A 23256-nucleotide genomic window follows, 5' to 3' on the forward strand; every position below is an offset into this window, starting at 1 on the left:
GAATTCTGTTTCTGTTTCCTTTTTCTTCTATATTTCTATTTGTATTTGCTTACTTGCTGGCATCCCCTCTGGCCTGTACTTTATACCTTATCTCGAGTTCGGTGTTGAAGGCCTGTTCTGTCCACTGGAGTTATATGAATATGTACAATTTAAATTACATATTTCCACCGTGCTTTTATTCCACGCTGGTGTTTTGCTGTTAATTATAGATTTTTATAGTCGGTGATTTGTGGGATTTTGCTATGCAGATATATATTCAGCGGTAAATCATATTTCGACGCAAATATGGTTACATATGTAGATTTTTGATTTAAATATCTACATATGTATATATTTTGAAAAAGACTAAGAAAGCCAAACCTCCTTTCTCTCATATCCATGTCAATATTGTGGGTTGGGCTGTTCAGTCTAGAAGTGGATAGGCCGTTTTAGATCCAAATCCCCAGAATAGCAGTGGCGTAACCGCAAGACCCATAAATTACACTGGAGGTCTTCGGTCCGGGCAGTTGCCAAGGAGTATCATGGGCATCATCGAGATAAGCCCGCATAAGACATGAAATAGACATGATACTCCAGGTCTGGGCGGCCACAAGAACATCTGGTATCACTAACACATAGCATAGGGAATATACGACATACGAGCAAGACCCTCCAGTGAATGGTATCCACTGGCTTATAGATGGAAGACACGATCTGCTTCTCCGCATATATCAGGGTTATACCAATACCGTAGTAGATATGGAACGGGAACAAAGATGCGGTTTTTGCTTTGCCTTTTGAAGTAAAAAAAAGATTTCCTTTTGCTTTCTCGTTACATTTTAACAAGAATAGCTTGAGTATCACATCATCATCGCATCTTCCTATTTCCCATACCCCATATTTTCCGAAAAGATCCAATAAGGCCACGAACCCCATGCTATCAGAGAAAACAAAGGGAAGGAGAGAAAGTCGTAACAGAATCTAGACTAATAGGAAGACGCCGAAGGCCGACCTGAGTTCGATACCGGGAACAGCCTAGAATCCCGAATCCAACCCAGAAGTTAACCGTTTCCAACCTCCGGACCGCCGAATTGCAAGAAAAGCGTCAAACAACGGAAGGGTAATTGAATTTTTGTATCAGATTTACTCTTCGTTGATCAGAGCATCGCGCTTGGCCTCCTTGCGCTCCAACCGGCGCTCACGGAGAGCCTTGTTCTTGGCACGCTTAGCATCCATCTCCTCCTTGAGGACACGGTCGCGTGCACGCTCAGCCTTAGCCTTCTGGATCTGTAGCGGTGAAAAAGATAACAAGTCAGCCTGGGTGTGTCCTGTGTTGCGTGTTTCATGGGACTCATAGAATTCATGTTCCATATTCGATCGTCATCCGTGGGGTTGATCCGGGTTGTAACTTACGTGCTCAACGAGGGCACGCTTGTGCTTGAAGGTGTTACCCTTGCTCAGGTGGTAGAGCTCGTGGTAGAGGTGCTTGTCGATCTTGCCGGCGGCACGGTAGCGGACGAGGAGACGACGGAGAACACGCATGCGGCGCATCCAGAGGACTTGGCTAAACAGAGAAAAAAAAGCAACATCAGCAACTGCGTCCCAGTTCCAGTTCCATCGGGCGAGTCCAAGACAGGCCGGAGGGAGACGAAAGACGAAGGTGGTGTGCGTACCTGGGCATACGGGCATCCTTGGTACCCTTGCGCTTACCCAGACCGCGGTGACGGCCGTTGCGGCGGGCCTCGTTGAGCTCACGGGCGCTGGCACGGGAGTGCATGGTGACGGGCTTGCGGATGATCAGGCCATCGCTGACGAGCTTGCGGATGGTCTGGCGAGAGTTGGCGTTGGAGATCTCGCTCATCTCATTGGGGTCGAGCCAGATCTTGCGCTTGCCGCAGCCGACCACGGAGGCGGCGAGGCGCTTCTGGGTGGTAAGGTTGACCCTGTGGTGATGAAAGACCCGGTCAGCATCATAGCACACACATCACGAAGTTGTTCCTCCACTGTAACGAAAATATCGGGTCCACGAGTTGGGTGTTGGGCATGAATTCCACTGCACACGGGAGTGCATTCGAGAAGTTCAATAACAGCTTGGAGATAGAACTCACATCTTGATGTCGGCGTATCGACGGTCGTTGGCGGATGATGTTCGTGGCACTGAGAAATCCCGACGGTGAGAGTTTGAGAGGGCACTGCGGGCCAGATTAGGTCAGCCGAGGGCTAAGCGAGTGCTCCTTCCACAACGGGGGGAGTGCTCCAGGGTGTATGCCCTAGCGCTAGTCCGAATATGGAAATTGGAACTTGAAGATCTTGCAGTCCGGGGAAAGCCAATAGTTACTTACACGGGGAATAGTTGGAATAAAGATATTGGGAGAATAAATGTATTGAAATTTGGTTTTTAATTTTCCTTTTCTCTTTCGCTGTTGGCCATGGCATTCGTTGTGGATGGCAAAGACTATCACTATCACGTGACACCAAAGACAAGCAGTGTCACATGATCTTATACTTCCCGTTTAGGATAGAGTGATCTGCAGTATAAAGCAGTCTATTAGATGAAAGAACGAGCCAATATAAAATATACAGAAACATACATATGCATAACTTTTGTACGACTAAGACAAACAAAACCCAAGGGTATATCTATAAACATCTAGATGCTCCTTGGATGCGCAAACAGATCATCACTCATCGCCGAAGGCCTCTCCAAGATCAACCTTGCCAATGCTCCACAATTCCTTCTCATCATCTAGCTCATCATTCGACAGTCCCAAGCCACCTTCACCACCTTCAGCCTCCCGACGCTCACGTGCCTGGTTAGCCAAACGAACAGCAATGCGCTTGAAGTAGTCAGACATGCTGCGCTTAGGGCCTGGTGGGAGAGATGCACCCGGACCGGCCATGTACTTGTCAAACACCTCACTGTCAGACTCGACCACCGAGAAGATGGACAAGAATGCTGCCTCCGCGGCCAGCTTGACGGGAATCACCAGATCACGGACACCAGCGAAGATGGGAGGTGCGAGCAGAGCCAGATGAGGACGGGCCAGCTCAGGGTGAAGACGGCTGACAGTCCGGATGACCACCAAGCTCAACCGCCGGGTGTCGACCGGGTTGCCGACCTGGATGGCAGATGCCAAGGCTTCGAAGATGACCTTGCTTGACTCGAAAGCATGGTCGCCATCATTGGACAAGAGGTATTTGCCTGCAGCAAGAGCGCTGTTGTCGGAGACGAAGGGCTGTTTTTTGAGTTAGCTTCGAGCAATAATGGGTGGTTTATAAAATCGACTTACATCCTGGTTTGCAAGACCTTGGCAGATGACGGTGGGCAGCTCCACAGAGAAGTGTTCCGTCAAGACCTCAGGGCATTCAGCCAAAAGTGCATTGAGCCCGAGAACCGCTGCATGAGAAAGGGAGCCAGTAAGGATACGGTTCCTACGAAGAATATATTAGCATCCAGCAAAATCAAACCATGAGAACGACTATGCATACTTGATAAGAGGAACCGAGCCTGCGGCAGGAGGACCTTCACGAGAGCACCGAGCAGGCGAGCGTTGGTAATGGCAATGGAATCTGCGAGCATGTTAGAGAGTGGCGAAGTACAAGAATCGTTAATAACGATCTTACCGGTCTGGTCGCTAGCGTCATCATCAATCAGACCAAGGATCGCTTGCCGGGATGCCTCGCTCATGTTAGCACCAGCCTTACCAACGACCTCCTGGAGAGCCTTCATCATGGCGTCCTTCACGCCAATGTCGGTGGTCTTCGATCCAGCAATAAGTTCTGAAGAAAAGAAGTTAGTGATGAGCTACATCCCATATGTGGAACTTGCCGAGACTTACCAGCAATGAGAGGATCAACTCTGGGGGTCAGCGTAATCAAGATACCAAGACCCTTGGCAGCCCGGTTGCGCAGAGTCTCGCTCGTGGTGTCGGCCAGACCACGGGCGAATGTACGCTGGAGCTGAGGCAAGAACGGCTTGACAGCCAACGGGATCTTCTCCAGCAGCTTGTTAAGAGTATAGAAGATAGCGCCTGTCAAAATAAATCAGTAAGCAGATACCACATAAAGGCTTTGCATGACTTACACTTGATATCGACCGAACGTTCTGACACAACACGAATGAGCGGACCGGTGATCTGAGTCACGAAAGGCTTCAATGACTCGGCACGAGTCCGGTCAATGATATCCGACATTGCAAGAGCCGACTGGGTACGCTGATCGGTGGTACCGTTGAGAAGACCTTGCAAGAAGATCGGTAGGATAGCCATAATGCCCTTGGGCAGACTGAAGCCGGGCAGGTCCGCGCCAGCCACACCCACCTGTCGCAGAATCTGGCGGGTGGGAATAGCCAAGCTCTCCATCTCTTCTTTGCGCATGTGAGACATGAGACCAGTGAGGGCAGTCCATGCCGACTTGACGACATCCTTGTCAGGGTCGTCGAACGAAATCAGCAATGCGCGGATCAAGTCTTGGTAGTACCTCGAGAAGTCGAGCTCGGCTTCCGCGAAGAACTTGGTCAAATGGAGCGCCGCAGCAGCGCGACGATGATGATCGTCGTGCTTGACAAGAGTGATCATCACATTCATGGCGGCGCTCAGGCCATCGTACTCGTCCACAGACACCAGCACGGTGTCGAAGGCAGTGCTGAGCTCTGTTCGAAGCTCCTCGTCGGTAGTCTCGATGATGCCGTCCATAAGGGAGTTGAGGATAGTTGGCAGTCTCCGTGTCATGGCAGAGCCAGCAACTTCGGCAAGAGATGCCAGGGCTCGGGCATTGAAAGCAGTAATTGGCGGCGTGAGCAACGTGGGAATGAGGTTGGGAAGGATAATATTGGCACGAGTCTGCTCTGTGAGAAGCGTCAACAGAGCCGACAACGCTTGCTCGGCATCCTCGTCGTTTCTCAACAAGTGAAGAAGGTAAGGCAGGACCTGGTCCACGACTCGCTTGCCCATGATCTGCTGCAGTGAATCGAAGGCCTCAGCAGCAGCTTCCCGCACATCATCGTCGTTGTCGACCAGAGCAACGCGCACGGTGGAAATGAGAATATCCTCATAGTCCTCCAGCGCATCGGGGAAGCGGCATTGATAAGCTCGCGGAGAGCAATACAGATACCTTGCTTCACCTCCACGTCAGGCGAAGCCTGAAGGCCATCTTGAAGTAAGGGCAGCAAAGTGCTGAGCACAGACTCTCCAGCCTTCTTGATAAGGTCTCCCAGGGCGTTGCTGGCAATGACCTTCTGCTCCATGTTGCTGGATCCGAGGCGGCGAATAATGAGCTGAGACAGCGTGGGAACCATGTCCTTGAGCGTTCTCGGGGAGGCGACAAGCGCCTTCCAGACACCCAAGGCTGCACTTTTGACCTGGCCTGAGGTATCGCAGCGACAGATGTACAGAGCCGATAGAACCTTGTCCCTGCGCTCGGCTCCGAGAACCTCCAACAAGGATTGGCCAGCCTGAGTGGCTTCCTCCTCCTCTTCATCTCCCTCCTGCTTGCCGGAGATACCAGTAAGACTGAAGAGGAGATCGCCGACAAGCTCGACGGAACTCAAACGGATGCGGTAGCTATCGTCCGCAAGACCACGCTCCAGCTCGGGAAGCAAGAGATCAATGGCCTTGTGGGCGAAGTTCTTGACAAGCAGACGACCGGCCCGGAGAGCGGTCTCGCGAATAGCCTCAATATCATCAGCCAGACCAGCAAGGATGGGGGGGATGATCTTGCTGAGGTAGTTGGCGAAGCTGTTACCGAAGCAAGCAGGCAAGAAGATGAAGAGGGTCATGAAGCCTTCACGCACAGAAGGCTTGGCACTGGAAACGTTATGGAGAATGGTTGGCAGTGTCTCCTCGAGTCTGGTCGTACCAAGGCCTGCAAGGACCTCCGAAAGAGCTTGAGCAGATCCAAGTCTGTCACCAGCACCCGTATCGGACTTGAGAGTAGCCATAAGGTTGGGAATGAGGTCTGGCAGAGCGTCCTCTCCGAGTTTCTCGATGAGTGAACCAAGGGCCTTGGAGGCGGTTGCACGGGTTGTGGGGACTGGATCAACAATGGCCAAGTTGAGGCCAGCCACAATAATAGGCAAGTGCGAAATAAGATCCTTGCGCTCTGTGAGATGGGCCAAGCTGCCAATGATCTGTGCCGACTTCCGCTTGGTGTTAGACCGATCACCAAGACCACGCTCGAGAATGCGCACAACAAGGGCCAGGGAGGGGGCATCGAGGTAGTGCGCAAAAGAAACCTTGATCAAGGAATCCAGCGCCTCATCTGTATGCTTCGTTGGATCACTCAAGGCCTTCAGAAGCACGCCAACCAAGCTCTTCACTTCGGGGTTGCTGATAACCTCGCCGAAGCGCTGAAGACTGCGGTTTGCTGCGCTACGGACTTCCTTGTGGGTATCATTGAGCACAACCGTCAAAGGTGGAATGATGTCAGGCAAACTGGCTGCAAGCTGCTGCGGGTCCAGGTAGGCCATGGCTCCAAGCAGATCGCAAGCACCCTTTTGACTACGCCATTGCGTATCATCCAAGCCGTCGAGCAGGGTTGGGAGAATCTCTTTGACACCGTAAGAGCTGAGATTCTGGAAGCAAGCCCTTGAAGCCTCCAGGCAAGTCTCGCGGACGCTGATGCTGGTGTCACCAAATCCTGCCAGAAGCTGGGGTACGAGATGGATGACATAGGGCTCAAAGGTTCGCCCCAGAACTAGGGCGAAAAGCTCATAAGCTAACAAAGCGCCCCGGCGGTGATCCTTTTCTTTTTTGTTCTCGGCGGCCTCCTTGAGCTGGCTCATGATTCGGTACTCCCGCAGGGTCGCGACACCCCTGCCACACACGACGGCAGCAAGACCGTAAGCAGCACCGCGTTGGCGAGGATAGTCAGGGGCATTGAAAAGCCGGTGAAGTAGGTTTTCCACATACTCTGCAGTCTTTGAACCAGACGATCTGATCAGCGGTGGCAGACACTCGGACACAGCGTGCTGCACAGACTCCGAAGGGGTATCGAGGGCCACGAGCAGTTCACTGATAACAGTTTGCAAGCGAGGATCATCCGCCTTGAGATGTGTGGCCACAGATCCATATAACACGATGACAGCCTCGTTCAGCAGGTCAGAGGTTTTTGTGTCTTTATCCGAGGTCTCCAAGGTTGTCTGGAGCAAATTCATCATCTCCTCAACCTTTGACTCTCCTCGCAAAATGATAACGGATTTACCACTCTCTGTCATCTGGCCACGGACCCGGGAGTTTCCATCGAGCAAGGGACCCTTCTCAATCAGGAACCGCAAAAAGGAGACACTCTCGTCACCATCGAATCCGTTCGTCATGGCGTTGAAAGCCAGCGCGATACCACTGCGAGCCTCCCAGTGGTCTGCATTGTCTACTTTCTTGGGCATTCCGTAGGCGTCCTTTTCGGGTGCCTTAGGTTTGATTTCTTCCACATATTTGGATTGCAGTTCCGACAGAATGCCTGCAAACTTGCTCTTATCAAACTCAATAGCATGCGCCAAAGCACGAGCGGCAGCACCTCTGAGCTGGTAGTCCTTGGAGTCCAAGTATTTCATGATCTTGCTAAACGAGGTGTCATCCACCTCCAGCGCATTGTCTTCCCAGATCGTGTCTGCAATCTCAGCATTCTCCTCCACTATGTCATGGCAGCCAAGCCAGATGTGCTCCGAGAAATCGAGGTCAGTCAAATCGATCTCAGCCTCAATGACCTGAAGCACGGTTGTTCGGACAGAGGCATCGGCGACTACGGTACCCTGCAGAAGTGTATCCAGCTCTTCGCTGTTGATGCTCGGCGAGATGCATCGGCAGAAGTCGAATAAGGTATCCTTGACCAGCTTATAGTGCTGGGTGTATTTCTGCATGGCGGATAGAAGCTGACTCAGAACCTCGACGCGAGGAAGACGGGTGTCGGTGACTATGTGACGGTGTTAGCAGTTGGCTTGGTACTAAATTATCAAGGTTCAAGGGACGGGAGGACTCACAAGAACTAGAGTGGAACGACAGGAACTCAAGAGCAAGGAGAACCTGAGTGCCTTCTTCTTCTCCCTTCGCTTCTTCGATCCCGTTCTTGGTCAAAACCAGAGAGACAAGTGGAAGGACGTAGGCGAGAGATGTGGCATCAAAGGGACGCTGCTCAGAAGCGAAGCGCAATCGGTAGAGAATTCTTGTCACGAGCTCTCCGAGGGGCTCCAATTCCATATCGGAGGGGAGGTTAGTGTTGCCGATAGCTCGCAGTGTTGCAATACCGACGAATGGACGCAGAGGGCCGAGGCGGGTTGACACCTCGTCGGCGCAAGTGATGAACGCCCGGGAGACAACATCACCTACAAATAGACCAGCACCAGCCTGAGCAAGCGATAGCAAAGAACTGACGGCAGCATTGATCCACCCTTCTACGTCATTGGCGGGACCAGTTGCGAGGCCGCGAATAAGGCCCGCTCCTCGTTCGATCCGCTTAACTTCTTCCAAAACATCTTGACGGATCTTGGCCTCCTTGGCAAGCTGGGCCTTGACCTTGGAATTTTCCTCGGGCGTCAGCTTCTTTTGGCTTTGGCCCTTCTTTTCGGCTAATTGCGCACGGAGCTCTTCTTCCCACTTCAGGGTATCATAGTCCTTAGTGTTTTTATCAAAGGCAGGCTGCTTCGACTTGCTGCTGAGCACATCGATGAATGCGGTTCCTTCGGGGGTGCGTGAAATGGCGGCGTCAGTGGCGGTGAACTTGGATAGGCGAGTGCCGTCCAAATCGTATTTAATCTGATCGACCAAACGCGGGATCATTGCGTCGGGGGCAACAAACGCCAATTCAGCCCCAGCACTAAAGACAGCGAGGTTAACATTCGGCACCGCTGATTGCACAGGGTCAGTGTTTACGCGAACCAACTGCTCAATACAGTTGGAAGCGTGTGCGCGCACAAGATCTCCAGGGTCTGTGCCGGTCCTCAAGCACAACTCAATCCAAGAGGTGTTCGGGATCATCTCAGGCCGACCCAGAATCAACATTTCAATGAGAAGAACCTCCAGATCCGAAGACGAAATGCCGGAGGTTTCTATGACAGCCTTAGTTGGGCAGAGAGCTTTCAAGACCATATGAAGCAGGCGTTCGCTCTCTGGTCCAGCAGAAACGGCTGCTGACTCCTTATCCGCAGTCCGGAATGAAAGGATCCAGGCCCACAGTGCATTGAGGACGATGCGCCCAAAAGAGGCCACATCCGTCTGATAGACTCGGGATAAAGTCTCTGCGGAGTTCTCGCGAATATTTGAGGGAATAGCAGGCGCGGTAATTGCGTAGATAAATGTCTGAGCCCAAGCCGTCTTGGATGCGTCTTCCGAGCTGGCAAAATTGGGTCCGGAGGCCACAGCAGCCAGAGCCCTGACAAGCCACTGGACGTCTTCCTTGGAACTCAACTTTGAGTAAGCCCTGGCGTTGAGGAGGAAAGAAGGCTTGGGGCTCAATGTCATCGATTGGGTTACGTTCTCCTCCCAAGCGGACCGGGCTGATCCTTGAACATCGGAAACCCGGTGGAACAGAGCCAGGAAGAGGTAAGCCGAAGATAGAGCACCACTTTGCGCCGAAGGAAGCGGGTTGGAGGCAACCTCGCCAAACAAATCCTTCATTTTAGCGAGGAATTTGGTAACAAGTGGTTCAATTCCAGGATCCTTCAAATCCTCAAGATCAGACTTCCATAGGACTTCTCCTACATTTGCTTGCCAGATCTTTCGGAATGGAATTCGCTTGTCGGATACACCCTTGACGATAGTGCTGATAACATCATCGCTAACCTTGAGCTTGGATTGAACAAGGTATGTAAGGTGTTTGCTGAAGGATTTGATCTCCTCTTCCAGAGCAGCTTCGTTCGACTCCCGTGAAAAGACAGGGCAGAACCCTTGAACAATCTCTTTCGAGACATCCGCCGAAGGTGAAATAGCCCCAATGGCCTGGGCGTAAGCCAGGCGATGCTCAGGAGTAGTGATCTTCTGGGTTTTCAGAGGACCAACGATTTCACTCGTGATCTTCAAGACCAAGGAATCGGTTCTGCATCGAGAGAGCAAGGATGCAAAAGAGTCAGATGCACCTTGGCGGATTGATGGGTTGTTTGACTTCATGCTAGTTAAAAGATTCTTGGAAAGGCGTGTTTGCACCAATTCCGAGAGATCAATTTCTTCCGGCAAAGAGGCACAGAGAGGAGGAATCACGCCGCCGAGAACCACCTCTGGTGCTCGTAATATGGACTTTTCCATAGGAGGTACCAATTCAGTGGCGACATCTTCGTATGTCACGAAGGAAGTAAAGAAGTCGGACATGCCATTGGCGACATGTGCGGGCACAGCAGATTTTGAGCTCACAACCTCCTTAATGTAGAAAGCCACAATGTCTTTCTTCGACTCTTCAAGAATTGACTTTTTGTCTGCTAGTCGCGCACAGACTCCGCATACGACACCGAGAAGAGGCGCATTCTTGTTCGCTGCGGTAGGGTCTGCAGTCAGTCGGCTGACAGACTGCCGCACTGCATCAGCACCCCATGCCTCAGACGTGAATACGGCGCGCAAAGCACGTCTTGTTACTCGGAGGGCTGACTGTTTTACCGCAGGCTTGGGGTTGTGGGAAAGACAATTTTCCAGAGCCTTGGCATCGACCGCAATCAGGTCTAGCACGGTGGGCAACGGTGTGTTCTGGTCCTCGCTAGCCTGCTGCAACAGAATACAGCACCATTCCAACAGAACAAATGCAAACGAAGAAGCCAGACCTGGTCTAGATGCCTCGATTTGCAATTTTTGCGTGAGGAATTTTGTTTCTTCGGTCGCATTGGGGCCGCGGAGGAGAGAGCGGAGGCATTGTTGGACCGCCTGCCGGGAGGATCGATCGACATAGACAGGATAGGTACGGAAGAGTAACTCTAGTAGACCGTGACGAGTTTCTGGTGATACTTCAGACCCTAAGGAATAAATGGTCAGTGAATCTGCTTTCCATGAGGCCGTGGATCATCACGCTACCATTCTTGTCGCGGAGTTCTTGCAGGGCCCGGAGCCTGCGTGAGGTCGAACTCGAGAAGAGAACGACCTGCAAGGCATCCAGATCCCCGGCCTTGACCTGGTCCCATGGAATTCCATCCATGATCGGCGGTCAATACGGGGGAATGGAGAGAAGGGGGTGGTTCAGAGGGTGTTGAAGTTGGTGAAGTGGGCTAGGAATGCTGTCATAAGAGTTTTGTGTGGGGAGCTGGATTACATCCCGCCATTAAACAGTCATGGCCGACTCTTCGCTCTTTACACCTTTCAACACTCTTTTTGGGAATATTGTGCACCATATTACACAGTATTTCACAGGCCAAATTCATTGGTCTTTGACCGCTGACTTTCAGCGTGCTTTGAAGACATCTCCGCAAGCACCACTGATAATTCAGCCATAATGCCGCCGAGCAGCAAGAAAAAGAAGAAGCCCGCCTCCAACCCGGCTCGAGGATTTGCAACTGTTTCTATGCCCTCAAAGCCTAAGCCAGAGGCAATAACAACACCGTCTTCAGCCGCCGAAGAATCAAAACCCACGCCGGAAAACGAGCCGCAACCTGAACGCACCGACGTACGAACCGCAGATGCCGCTGCACCACAAGCAACCTCCTTGTTACAGGACTACACACCGGAGGAGCTGGAAAAGCATCTTGAAGAAGCAGAGCTCCAGATTCTGGTCGACAAATACGCTGTCAAGTGTAAAAATGACGCAGCGCGCCAGGCCACCAAGCTGGAGAACGAACGCCGTGTTTTCCGACAGCAATCAGTAACATTGAGCCTTCTGGAGTGGTTACCGACAGATATTCAAGACAGTATCCTCGAACTGGCTAGTACCGAAGAGCATGACTATCTTATAACAAGTGGTCGGGTCCCAAGTTCAAAACAGGCTGGCTCCGAGGAGGATCTATATAACAAGCTTTGGACCTTGAAGGAAACTCTGCTCAAACTCGACTTCCCAGCAAACCGCGTTGAGGATGCACTGAAGCATGTTTTGCAATATTTTGCTGGCAACTCAGCCAATGCCGGTCGGGACGTTGTGTGGAACCTTGATGAAGCAATTGAATGGTTGGCTACGCACAGTGATAAGAACGAATTGCCATCGTACACACAGACAAATACTCGTCAACTAAAAGACACGGATAGTGTCACCTCATGGATGACAGGTAAACCCTTCCAGGGCTTGGACTTTTTCATGGGACATAATGCTGACTCTTGGCAGAATCGAAAGGTTCAGGGACTTCGACCCCTGTTTCATCCCAAAATCGGAGCAAGCAAGGAAACAAAAAGGCAGACTGGAAGGCAGCAAAGGCTGCCCCTCCTATTTCATACGACTCGGACAGCTCAGTCGACCCAGATATCATGGTACCCGAATGGCTGGAGCTGCAGACTCAACTTTACAGCCTGGATCCAGATCTCTTCGATCGTCCCGGAAAAGGCAAGAAAGGTCGCGGCGGCGCTGGCAATTTGTCAGATGACCCTGAAACCTCCAAAGTGCAGCGGAAGATTGCTAAGATTGAACGTGATGTGCTTTTCGAACGCCGAGAAGCAGAGTACATATGGGAGCAAAAGCTTGACGAGCTCAGAAAGGATGCTTCATTTATTCGGCGCCCGGCGGACAAAAAGAAAAAGTCTCCGACCGATGCAGAAGATCAGCCGAAGCCCGAGATTAGCGAAGAGATAGACCCGGCCCTCCTTGCGATCGACGGAATGGAGGATGCCCTTGGGGACTTGTTCCAAGGCGAAGCTGAGGATCCAGGCTCGATTTTAGGTATTCCTCCTCCAGAGACCCAGACCCCGGTCATACTCCGCGACTTTGGGAAATCGACAGGCCTGAGCCCACGGCGAGTCTTGGAAGAGACTTGCAAATCAAGAGACACCTCTTGCGTGGTTGTCTACCAAGACTTTTCCTCTTCGAGTCATTCGAACAGAAAGGCTCTCGAGGTGCGGTGGTCGAAACCCCAAGAAGTCCCGTTCCCGTTAGCAGTGGAATCCATTACACACAAGTCGAATGCCTTGGCTACTTTTGTGTCAATGGATGCCCTTGCAACGCCGAATGCGCAGCAGGCTGAGGGGTACGTGTCGACTCTGGCTTTGTTCATCTTGTTCCCTCAGAATTCCAAGGAAGGCAAGGCCTACCTGCGGCTGCCAGCCGTTTGGAGAGACCTCTGGACTGAGTTCGCAACACTGCAGAAGACTCAACAGGATGAAGTCGATAAATCTACTGTAAAAGAGTTGAAGCGTCTGATCCAAGAAAACCAAGGCACGTTCGAAGATGACGTCGTCCTATCTGACAACTTCCGGAAGAGAAACGGCGTTGGTAGCAAGCCAGGCACCCCGGTGAAGGGGTCTACGCGTGACAATTACCCGGGTATCGATGACCGTCTGAAAGAAGCTTGGATGGCTAAATCGTCGACGCCTTCGTATCAACGCATGATACAGGGTAGGATGAACCTCCCAATCTGGGGGTTCAAAGATGAGATCCTGAGTACGCTCGATGATCACCGAGCTCTGATCATTTGCAGTGAAACTGGTAGCGGAAAGAGTACACAGATTCCGTCATTCATTCTCGAGCACGAGATGGTCCACGGTCGTCCATGCAAGATCTATGTGACCGAGCCGCGCCGTATCTCCGCAATCTCGCTTGCTCGACGTGTCAGCGAGGAGCTTGGAGAGAGCAAGAACGACGTGGGCACGAATAGGTCTCTCATTGGATTTGCGGTGCGATTGGAAAGCAAGTTTACCCAATCCACGCCGTTGATCTATGCGTAAGTCCTCACTTCTCTCTAGGGCTTACCTTTGTGGTCGCTTAACTAATACTTTATAGAACCACCGGAGTGGTGGTACGAATGCTCGAACGGCCCGAGGACTTCCAAGACATCACTCATGTGGTTCTTGACGAAGTTCACGAGCGCACCATCGACAGTGACTTCCTTCTGATCGTGCTCCGACGACTCATGCAGAAGCGGCCTGACCTAAAACTCATCCTCATGTCCGCCACTCTTGATGCGCAACGTTTCTCGAATTATCTCGGCGGGGTGCCAGTTCTGAACATCCCTGGGCGAACTTTTCCCGTGGAGATGAAGTATCTGGAGGATGCAGTCGAGATGACCAACTACCGTTTGTCGGAGGATGCGCAGCACACAGTCCTCGACGATGATATGGACGACCCACCCACGGATGCCGACACCACAGGAGGCCTCCAAGCCAGTCTTGATGGGTACTCTAGACAGACTAAGGAAACTGTTATCAACATCGACGAATACAGACTAGACTATGAGCTGATCAAGAGGTTGCTTCTGAAGCTTGCCACCGCCCCGGAGATGGCTCACTACAGCAAGGCGATTTTGATCTTCATGCCTGGACTGGCGGAAATTCGCCGCCTGAACGACGAGATCCTGTCCGAGCCCATGTTCCAGAGGGGTTGGATTGTGCATACGCTTCACTCTTCGATTGCCAGCGAAGACCAAGAAAAGGCCTTCAATGTACCCCGGAAGGCACAAGAAAGATTGTCATTGCAACGAACATTGCGGAAACAGGTATCACCATCCCGGATATCACGGCTGTGGTCGACGCAGGAAAGGAGAAGATCATGCGCTTCGACGAGAGACGTCAATTGTCCCGCCTTGTTGAGTCATTCATCTCACGTGCGAACGCTAAACAGCGTCGGGGTCGTGCTGGACGTGTCCAGAACGGTATCTGCTTCCACCTGTTCACTAAGCATCGTCATGAAAAGTTGCTCTCTGAACAGCAAACCCCTGAATTGCTGCGCCTTTCTCTGCAGGATCTGGTGCTTCGTGTGAAGATCTGCAAATTGGGAGAAGTGGAACAGACACTCCTCGAAGCCCTTGACCCGCCGTCGTCTAAAAACATTCGCCGCGCCATTGATTCATTGAAGGAAGTTAAAGCACTGACTAGCAACGAGAGCTTAACCTCTCTCGGCACACAACTGGCCAAGTTGCCGTTGGATGTCTTCCTCGGCAAAATGATCATTCACGGGGCCTTCTTCCGGTGCTTGGATGCGACTGTCAGCATTGCTGCTATCCTCTCTTCCAAGTCACCATTTGTGAACACAATCGGATCCAACTCACAACGCGACGGTGCGCGAGCGTCTTTCCGAAGAGGTATGTCCTAATATATCGATCTTGCACAGTTGATAACTAACAAATACTAGGTGACTCGGATCTTTTGACTGTATACAACGCCTATTGCAGTTGGAGACGCATAAGAAGCACACCAGGGTCCAACGAGTATTCTTTCTGCCGAAAGAACTTCCTCAGCCCGCAGACGTTGCTGGCTATCGAGGATATCAAGATGCAACTGGTAGTGTCAATCGCCGACGCAGGTCTTCTGACCCTGGACGCATCACAGAAAGCAGCCCTCAACCGGTGAGGGATCCTTTCGTTCAAACATCACATCTAGCCTGACAACTGCTAACCAACTCTAGTGCACGCTCTAACAGCCGAAACCGCCAATTCTTCGTCATCCCTGAAGATTTCGACATCAACAGCAACAACGATATTGTGATCAACTCAGTCATCGCCTGGAGTTTCTATCCTAAGCTTCTGACGCGCGAAGGCAAGGGTTGGCGCAATGTTGGCAACAACCAGACAGTCACATTACCCGCTGTTTCTGTCAACAAGAGGGCGGATTCGTCCGTCAAGTGGCTGTCATACTACAGCATTATGGCACGTGCTCGAAACCTCAGCGCGCATGATACCAGCGCCGTTGACGATTTTGCTATAGCTTTGCTGTGTGGTGATGCTGAGTTCAAGGTACGACAGTTATCCTCCGCGTTTCCTTTGCCTCTTTCTTTTGGCAATAAGCTAACCGCCGAAATAGATGTATGCTGGTGTCGTCTCCATTGACGCAAACCGTATTCGATTCGCTGTGCGAGATTGGAAGTCTATGCTAGCCTTGAAAATCTTGAACAGCCGCCTGCGCGAGATCCTTTCGAACACTTTCCGCAACCCTCACCGTCCGTTGTCATATAAGCATCAGCAGTGGATCGACCTTTGGCAACAGATCTTTGCTCAGGCTGGTAAGCGATGAATATACCAGCCTTGATGTGTGTTTATGCTCTGCGCCTTTGATGAGATATGCATGTAACAAAATCATGATGAATATGGTTGGGTCGGGTATAGAACTTTGTCGGAATATTGTTGGCTTTAGAGTTACTTCAATGGACAAACACTCTCTTTTCGTTCAAATGATGCTTCGGTTTCTTCACGAAGGGTATATATATACCTTCTCATTGGGACTTTCCCATATTATTCCCCTAGAAACTGTAGTCCATACTAGCCATGCCGCTTATATTTCTAGCCTGAGGGGTGATATATATTGCCAGATGCACCACGTCTCAAAATATATTTACCGAGCCATGTCTCCAAATCCACTGACCCAAGTCTTAAGATTCAATCTCGCGCACCTTGATTATATATTCTATCAAGACAATAGATACGATCCTGGCGATCTATCAGCAGGAACCATAGCACCCCTACATGAACGACGGGAGACAGCATACTGCATCAACCAACGCCTTCTAGAAGTACGTCCAGGTCTACAAAGTACATAGCACGGAGCACTGCAGATATGTCCGTCCCCTCGAGTCAATGCACCGACGCCGTCAGCACTGATCCGACGTGCGTAAACGATTGCATTATCATCGCCACCCCTATCAGATCGTGATCAAAGCACAACTACTGCATAAGCATAAGAGCAACCCAAAGAATAAGCATAAAACTACGGCTTCTATCAGCTGTCCCAGCGAAAAGTCGAGACCAAGTCTTTTGAACTTATTCCCACCATTTTCCCACGGGAAACAATCGGTCTACGAAGACCAGCTGCAACAATGCAATCCCACCATCCCAAACCCCAATCAAGGGATATACCAACCTCCCACCGCCAATACCAGCTCCCACAAACACGGACTATCCCTTGACACGAGACTTGCAGTCGATGCAGGTCCTCAACCAGCGGTGAATATGTTGTACGTACCTCTGCAAAGTTGTGAGGTCTGAACACAGGGGAGAACCTTGGAAGATTCCAGCTGTCAACTCCATCCATCCCCACCCCCCAGACATTCCCCCCAACCCGCACCAACCAGAGTAATTTTCCATTTCAAAAAGAAAAGAAAAAAAGAAAAGAAAATCAAACCAAATCCAAATCCAAGTCCAACAGTCTCAGACACACCCAAGACACAATATGCACTCCATGCACAATCTGAATGGCAGACATACTTCGAGAAGGGAGAAATCCCCACGTGCCCCAGCCCACCCGGGAATGATTCGCACCCATAGACGGTAGTCAGGCTGCGATCATTTGAAACTATGTACACTATTTCATGCACAGCAACCCAGTCTCCGGCACTGGCACTTGCTCTTGGCCCTGCGCTGGCACTTGGCAAGCTAGCTTGTCACTCTCTTCATCGTACATGATACTTGCAGCTTGGGCTGCACGCTGCATGGTATTTGCATTCTTCGATCGACTAGCGACGCCTCCCCGGGGAGATAGAAGCGTGGACGGCGCGTGTTTGGGTGTCAGATGCACAATACGTATAAAATGTGAGCTGAGACAGTAAAGAGACGGTGAGCGGACTCCTCCTTTTCCTCTTTTGGGCTTATTTGGGTTCCAAGGTTATTGCTCTGGCTCTCGCTTTCTGTCTATTGGGATTAGGTCCAGTGTTCCAGGCTGGGATCTCCCTGTTCTAGGATTCTTTTTTATTTATTTATTTATGTACTATTTTGCATTATTGTTATTTTCAGAAATGATACAGCGATACAGAAGGGAGTTGCTTATTTTGATACGGTTCTAGATCACATGGACAATGTAGAAAGGCTCGTCTATGACTAGTTATCTTTATGGCTTGTAAGGGCTGAAATGTTGGGGTAGTGCAGAAGCTGGTAGACTTAGATTTTGAACAAGTACATATATATTGTTTTGTACGACATTGAAAGCAAATTAAGATCCCACAGCATGTCTTGACGATGTCGTACATCCAAGTCGAACCTTCATGTTTTCTTATCTGTTGCGCCGATCGGCCAGAATAGCCCGACATCGGCGGGTTTGAATATATTTTCTTTTTAGAAAAGAAAACACATTTCATATCTACATAACTATCTAAATCATTTGATATTTATCTCATCTATACTCCGTAATCTGTACTCCGTACTCCGTACTCTACAGAGTATAGGGAATAATAATCCAAAAACGGTCGACATACATCCTCCACAACAGCGGGTTACTGCATACCAGATGGAGCTACGGAGTATGAGATAATGCTCTGTGCCACGTCTGCACGCAAGGGGGGGGGTGGGGGGGCAACTGGCGGTGAATCCACACGATCTAGCCCTTCCTACGTGGTTGTTCCCGCAGCCAGTCATTGTTGCGTCGGATCATCGATCGGCGGGCTGCTGGTGCGTAAAGCCAATCATTGGCGCCGATGGCTTGGATGGGGGGGTTTCAGTCTCGTTACACATTTGGCCCGAGCCATCCTGGCTATTTCGGAGATATGAGGAATTCCAGGTTATATTCGTTCTGAACTAGACTATGGTCACTGGAGCAAATGCGAATGGAGTAAATGACTCGAATAGTGGCGCTTGCTAACGGTTACGGCGGTTGACTTATTCTCAGGACTTTTATGAAGTACTTTTAAGAGGAATTTACTAGATGGTTGCTAGATTGGAAATTACTACTCCATACTCTATTATTGTCTCTCCATTCTCCTCTCTGCTACACAAGCTAGAGGGTGTGAAGGCTAGATGAACGTGCAGTCGATCTCTTGGCTCCACGGGACAATGCAATGCGAGGTTAAATCCAAGGTTGCACGGCCCCAGCCTAGTTCCGTCACGCTAGATCCTGGCGTCGTGGTGCGTTGTTATTCGCGCGAAGTACAAATTGATGTTGTAGGTGGCGTCTGGATAAATTACCCCAAGTCACATGAATAATGTAGGAATATATTGTTTCAGGGTATATATGTACCTTACTATATAATGTCCCTATGCCTACTTGGGCCAAGTACTGGTGACTGTGGACCTATGGTAGCAGTAGACGGGGCTATACGGAGGCTATCTCGATTTAATTTGCCCCCATCCTGTACAACACATCACTAGGTTGCAGGGAACATCCCTGTAGGTCGGCTCTCGGTCAAATTCTCCTCGTGTCCGAGTCTCATGCTGTACAATCGTACTCCGTAATTATGCTGTACTACACATCTCAAAGGCCTTGTACCCATTGTCCCCGATCGTCAGCCTGACGGCCTTATCTGGCATCAACGTCTGCCCAGACGGCTTCGGGCATATTTCTCTGATGTGCGAGGTACAGCATGGGGAAAGCATGGCAGCTCCTGGTGAAACGTTATAGATCGGAAGGCCAGAAAAGGGAAAACCAAAAAACCCCGCATATAAATATGACAATAGTGCAACTCGAGGAAAATAATTAAAAAAAAAAGGTAAAAAAGAGAAAAGAAAGGAAACCCAAAAAAAAATCAAATTAAAGTCCTCCGTTCTCACGAGAAAAACCTGAAATCTGCACGGACAGAGTCTGCAGGGTAACTCGCTGCAAGGTACGGACGAACCCGTCGATCGACGCGAGATTGACGGCGTAAACAGTGAGAGGTTCTGGAGACTCCGTAAACAACGTTGGAAGGATTCGCTTTCCGTATGTAACCTCTAATTGATCCACCGAGCTGATACGCGGAAAACCCCGGAGGGACGATCAAGAAAGAATTGACACATGAATTCAGTTTTGGATTTCTAATGCTAAAGGATTGACATTCATATTTCAAATACTTGCTATTTGCTACTCCGTACTCCCTTGTTGTTTGCTATGATTGCTCCTGGGTTTACCTATCATATAAGAACTGGTCATCCCCTTACCTTCTCGGCTCAACGGTCCCATACGATGCATCACACCCGAATTGCGGAGTTGCCCAATAACTGCGTGGGTTTATAGTGGACCTTTGAGCTGATGAGCTGATTGCGCTGATTTTGATTCGTTTCTTCATTTCTATCGGGGAGAAACCTTGAAACTAACAGGATAATAAAAAAAAGTACTAATAAAAAAAGCAAAATATTGAAGGATAATATGCGAATAAAAAAAGCCACAACCGAGTTCCTCCACCCTCCTTTTCAATGTAATTAATTACTCAAATCCCCCGGAGCACGGAAGACTATTTCCTTTTCCAGTTAAGATATGGTGTGTCGATTCAGGCGGATCCCTCCCGAGGTCCCCCATGCTCCCCCTAAACTACTGTATGTTGTATGTGCAGCGGGTATCGGGCCGTCGATAGCGAGCTGCGGTGCAGGGATCTGTCAGTGGCCCCTCTTTTCTCTTTCTCCTTTTAATTTTTCCCGGAGCTCTCGGGCCCAGTGTGTTAGGTTAGTACCTGCTTTCCTATCTGGCCTAACATCTGCAAGAAAAAAATAGGGATTCTTACCCGTTCGCAGAAGATTATTGCATACCTAGATAGCATGAGACATGAGAAAGGATTTAACCTTTGAAGATATTAATAAAATGCAAAATAAATTGAAGAATATCCTGACCCCCGGGGCCGTATTCTCCCGGTTCACCGACCTCTCAAGGGTCTGTGTGGCGAGAGTTGCAGAACCCACCAAAATGCAAATAAAATAATTTGATATTTGGAAACCGTATTCCGATCATGATCTCCCCGAAATCTCATAATTTAACGAATCTAGGTCCATGGTGGTCAATGCATAGGGTAGGACCAAAAAATAGTAAATCCCTAGCTGTCACTTTTTGGGAATGGGAATTGACATCTGTCAACCTTGGAAGATTTGAAGATTTTCGGGGGAATCAAGTCCGTGAATAGTTTAGTCTCTTAGTGGGGAATAGGTACGGAGTACATCGTAGGTAATAATATAGAGTAATTTGGAAAAAAACAGAAGGACAAAACGCAAGGGGACTTTGACCCTGCCCAATTCACCTAGGCTTCTGAGATTTTTTTTTTACCAGGAAATTAGCGGTGTACTGGGGTCGAGTTGTCTGGATGTTCAGCGTCTCTTCGCTCCCCCTTACTGGGATCTGGCTCTAGGCTTTTGTTGTTGGGTACTGGAAAAATATAGGGAAAATAAAATCTTCAATAAATCAAGAAATATTTGTTATTTGCTATTATTACTTTTACTTACGTGGAGGATTATTACCCCGGCTATTCCGACTATTGGGATCGGTGTTATGTACATTGTAGATTGTGCTCTGTAGGAGCCATTTCAGGCTCTATTACGGAGTAGACAGTACCTAGGTACCCATAACTATTAAAAACCAGTCAAAAGAAAATAGAGGGAAAAGATTAGAGCAGTTTCTGGATACATCATCACGGGGTCTGTTAGTTGAGATTGCGATGCTACGTGTGAACATTCATTTCAATTCGGGCTAAAATTGGGTGGTTGGACAAATTCTGGACTAAACCCTATCTTTCTTTCTACTTTCCTTTTTTTTAGTTCTATTTTTTTTGCTTTTTCCTTCTAATTTTCTCATTTCCCTTCAACTGACTCTTTTGGTAAACGCCTCGGCTCTGACTGGTCTCTCTAGGTGGTACTTGGCAGGGATTGGAAAAGAGAGAACAGACCCTTGATCGACTTCAAGCCACCCGTGTTTCGTGGTTCCCTCTGAGCCACTGATTTTCCCCTCTCCATCCCTGGGGGGTGTGACGTGCTTCTTTCCTCTTTCTCTCTCCACTGTTACTCACGGCCCGTCTTAACGCCCAGATCGTCCCGAACCATAGAAAGAAAAGAAAAAGAAGACCAGCCAAGAAGGCCTTGGTATTATAACCTTGGAATTGTTCTTGGCTTAGAAAATAATTGTAATAGAATTAATTGTAATTGTAATTGATAACACTGCAGTGGTCCACTAAGTCGGCAACAGCCGTAGGTGGACTTTGAACGGACTGGTTTGATGGACCCGGTCGAGCCGGCCTCTAACAGTAAGATATCCGAGAGGGGACAAAGCTCGGCCGATGTCCGGTGAATGATTTGGTGAATGATTTGGAGAATGAATTTACGCGCCGGGAGTCATTTTAGCCGTTTCTTTAAGATGGACCTTGCAGGTTTCAGCTTGTAGCATCTGTACCCCAAATAGAGGGGAAATGGTGGTGCAAGCGCTGGCTCCAGAAGCGGGAGAGTGCAATCCGCAATCGACGGTGCAGCCGCCGCGCATTACCGGGCCTTTCTTTTTTTTTTTACTTTCTCCCTCTGCAGCTGCTGACAGATGTCTTGCACGATAAAAGAGATGATCGGGACGAGATTAGAATTTCCCTACTGCACAATATTCAATATAGTACTCCGTACCTGTGTACTACTGGTATTCTTAGATGTAATTTAGTATCTCAACCACGGTTTCAATCATTAACCTCAGTTTAAACCGTGGATGTATTTCTCCCCGTTCCTCTCCCCGGTCGACCACCCATGGTTCAGCGAGTGGGACCCGCGCGCGTGGAGACGAACCTTGGAACCCTCTCAGCTGCTATTTATGAAGTGCTCAGGTGTTATTATTGCATTTATGAAACATTTAAGGCTATGTTTCTATATAGGGTATATTTTATATAGTACTTAAAATATATTATGTATTGTTTTAACGAATCTTGCAGTCTCGCCCAGCCAGAAATAGTATCCAGAAGAGTCCAGAGTAACCCCCTCAGAAAAGGAATAAATTAATTGAATCTGATCGGTGACTCCACTAAGGGAATCAACTCCCAGATCCAGCGGGCCTATCCCGGACGATCAGCGTGTTGCTTTTCTGCCTGTCACACAGACCAGGATCCTCAGCTGGGAGTATTTCTCTTTGACTTGTCCCTGCAGTTTTTATGTTGTAGGTATGGTACTGATTGGGAAATGCTAGTTAATACTTGTTGACTGTTAATAATGGGAATGATTTACCTCTTTACCTTGACGCTTAACTCTTGCTGATCCGGATGGTCCTTACTTGGTGGCGTAGAAAATAATATAATAATTTTTCCCACCAAAAAGAAAGAATAAGATAGAAAATAGGAAAATAGGAAAAGAGAAAAGGAGAAAATAAAAAGAAAATAAAAAAGAAAAAAACAGCAGATATCGAGTCTAGAGGATGATCTGAACGCACGGTTCTGGTAGTCACTTTCTCTCTCTCTCTCCACCGGGTCCACTGTGATTGATTCGATGGCCTCTCTCTCTCTCTTTCTCCTCCATTTTTTCTCTTCGTCTCTCCCTCAAAAGACGGGGCAAGCCGGGATTTTCTGCAGAACAACATTCTTCTCTTTCTTCTCTTGTGAGAACTTAGTCAGCTTCTT

General features: G+C 49.4%; 3 protein-coding genes across 3 annotated transcripts; 1 reads left to right on the top strand and 2 right to left on the bottom strand.

Moving 5' to 3' along the window:
* Positions 1 to 1122: 1122 nt before the first annotated feature.
* N7519_010709 (60S ribosomal protein eL19) lies at positions 1123 to 2578 on the bottom strand (the record flags this gene model as incomplete). The annotated part of the gene is made up of 5 exons (XM_057297482.1): positions 1123 to 1266; positions 1393 to 1543; positions 1653 to 1922; positions 2088 to 2171; positions 2571 to 2578. 5 exons carry the CDS (start codon positions 2576 to 2578, stop codon positions 1123 to 1125), a joined length of 657 nt encoding a protein of 218 aa, XP_057145364.1.
* An 82-nt stretch (positions 2579 to 2660) lies between these two features.
* N7519_010710 (putative translational activator) lies at positions 2661 to 11085 on the bottom strand (the record flags this gene model as incomplete). The annotated part of the gene is made up of 9 exons (XM_057297483.1): positions 2661 to 3215; positions 3270 to 3376; positions 3469 to 3549; positions 3604 to 3759; positions 3819 to 4010; positions 4064 to 5091; positions 5166 to 7887; positions 7955 to 10906; positions 10965 to 11085. 9 exons carry the CDS (start codon positions 11083 to 11085, stop codon positions 2661 to 2663), a joined length of 7914 nt encoding a protein of 2637 aa, XP_057145365.1.
* Positions 11086 to 11379: 294 nt separating this feature from the next.
* N7519_010711 (putative ATP dependent RNA helicase) lies at positions 11380 to 16028 on the top strand (the record flags this gene model as incomplete). The annotated part of the gene is made up of 7 exons (XM_057297484.1): positions 11380 to 12142; positions 12199 to 13744; positions 13804 to 14461; positions 14485 to 15100; positions 15151 to 15364; positions 15424 to 15751; positions 15819 to 16028. The coding sequence occupies 7 exons, from the start codon at positions 11380 to 11382 to the stop codon at positions 16026 to 16028; spliced, it is 4335 nt and encodes a 1444-aa protein (XP_057145366.1).
* Positions 16029 to 23256: the final 7228 nt, after the last annotated feature.

Source organism: Penicillium mononematosum, assembly GCF_028829835.1.
Source record: "Penicillium mononematosum strain IBT 11891 chromosome Unknown utg000005l:1.0-9366267.0:1.0-9372171.0, whole genome shotgun sequence".
Classification (NCBI taxonomy): Eukaryota; Fungi; Ascomycota; class Eurotiomycetes; order Eurotiales; family Aspergillaceae; genus Penicillium; species Penicillium mononematosum.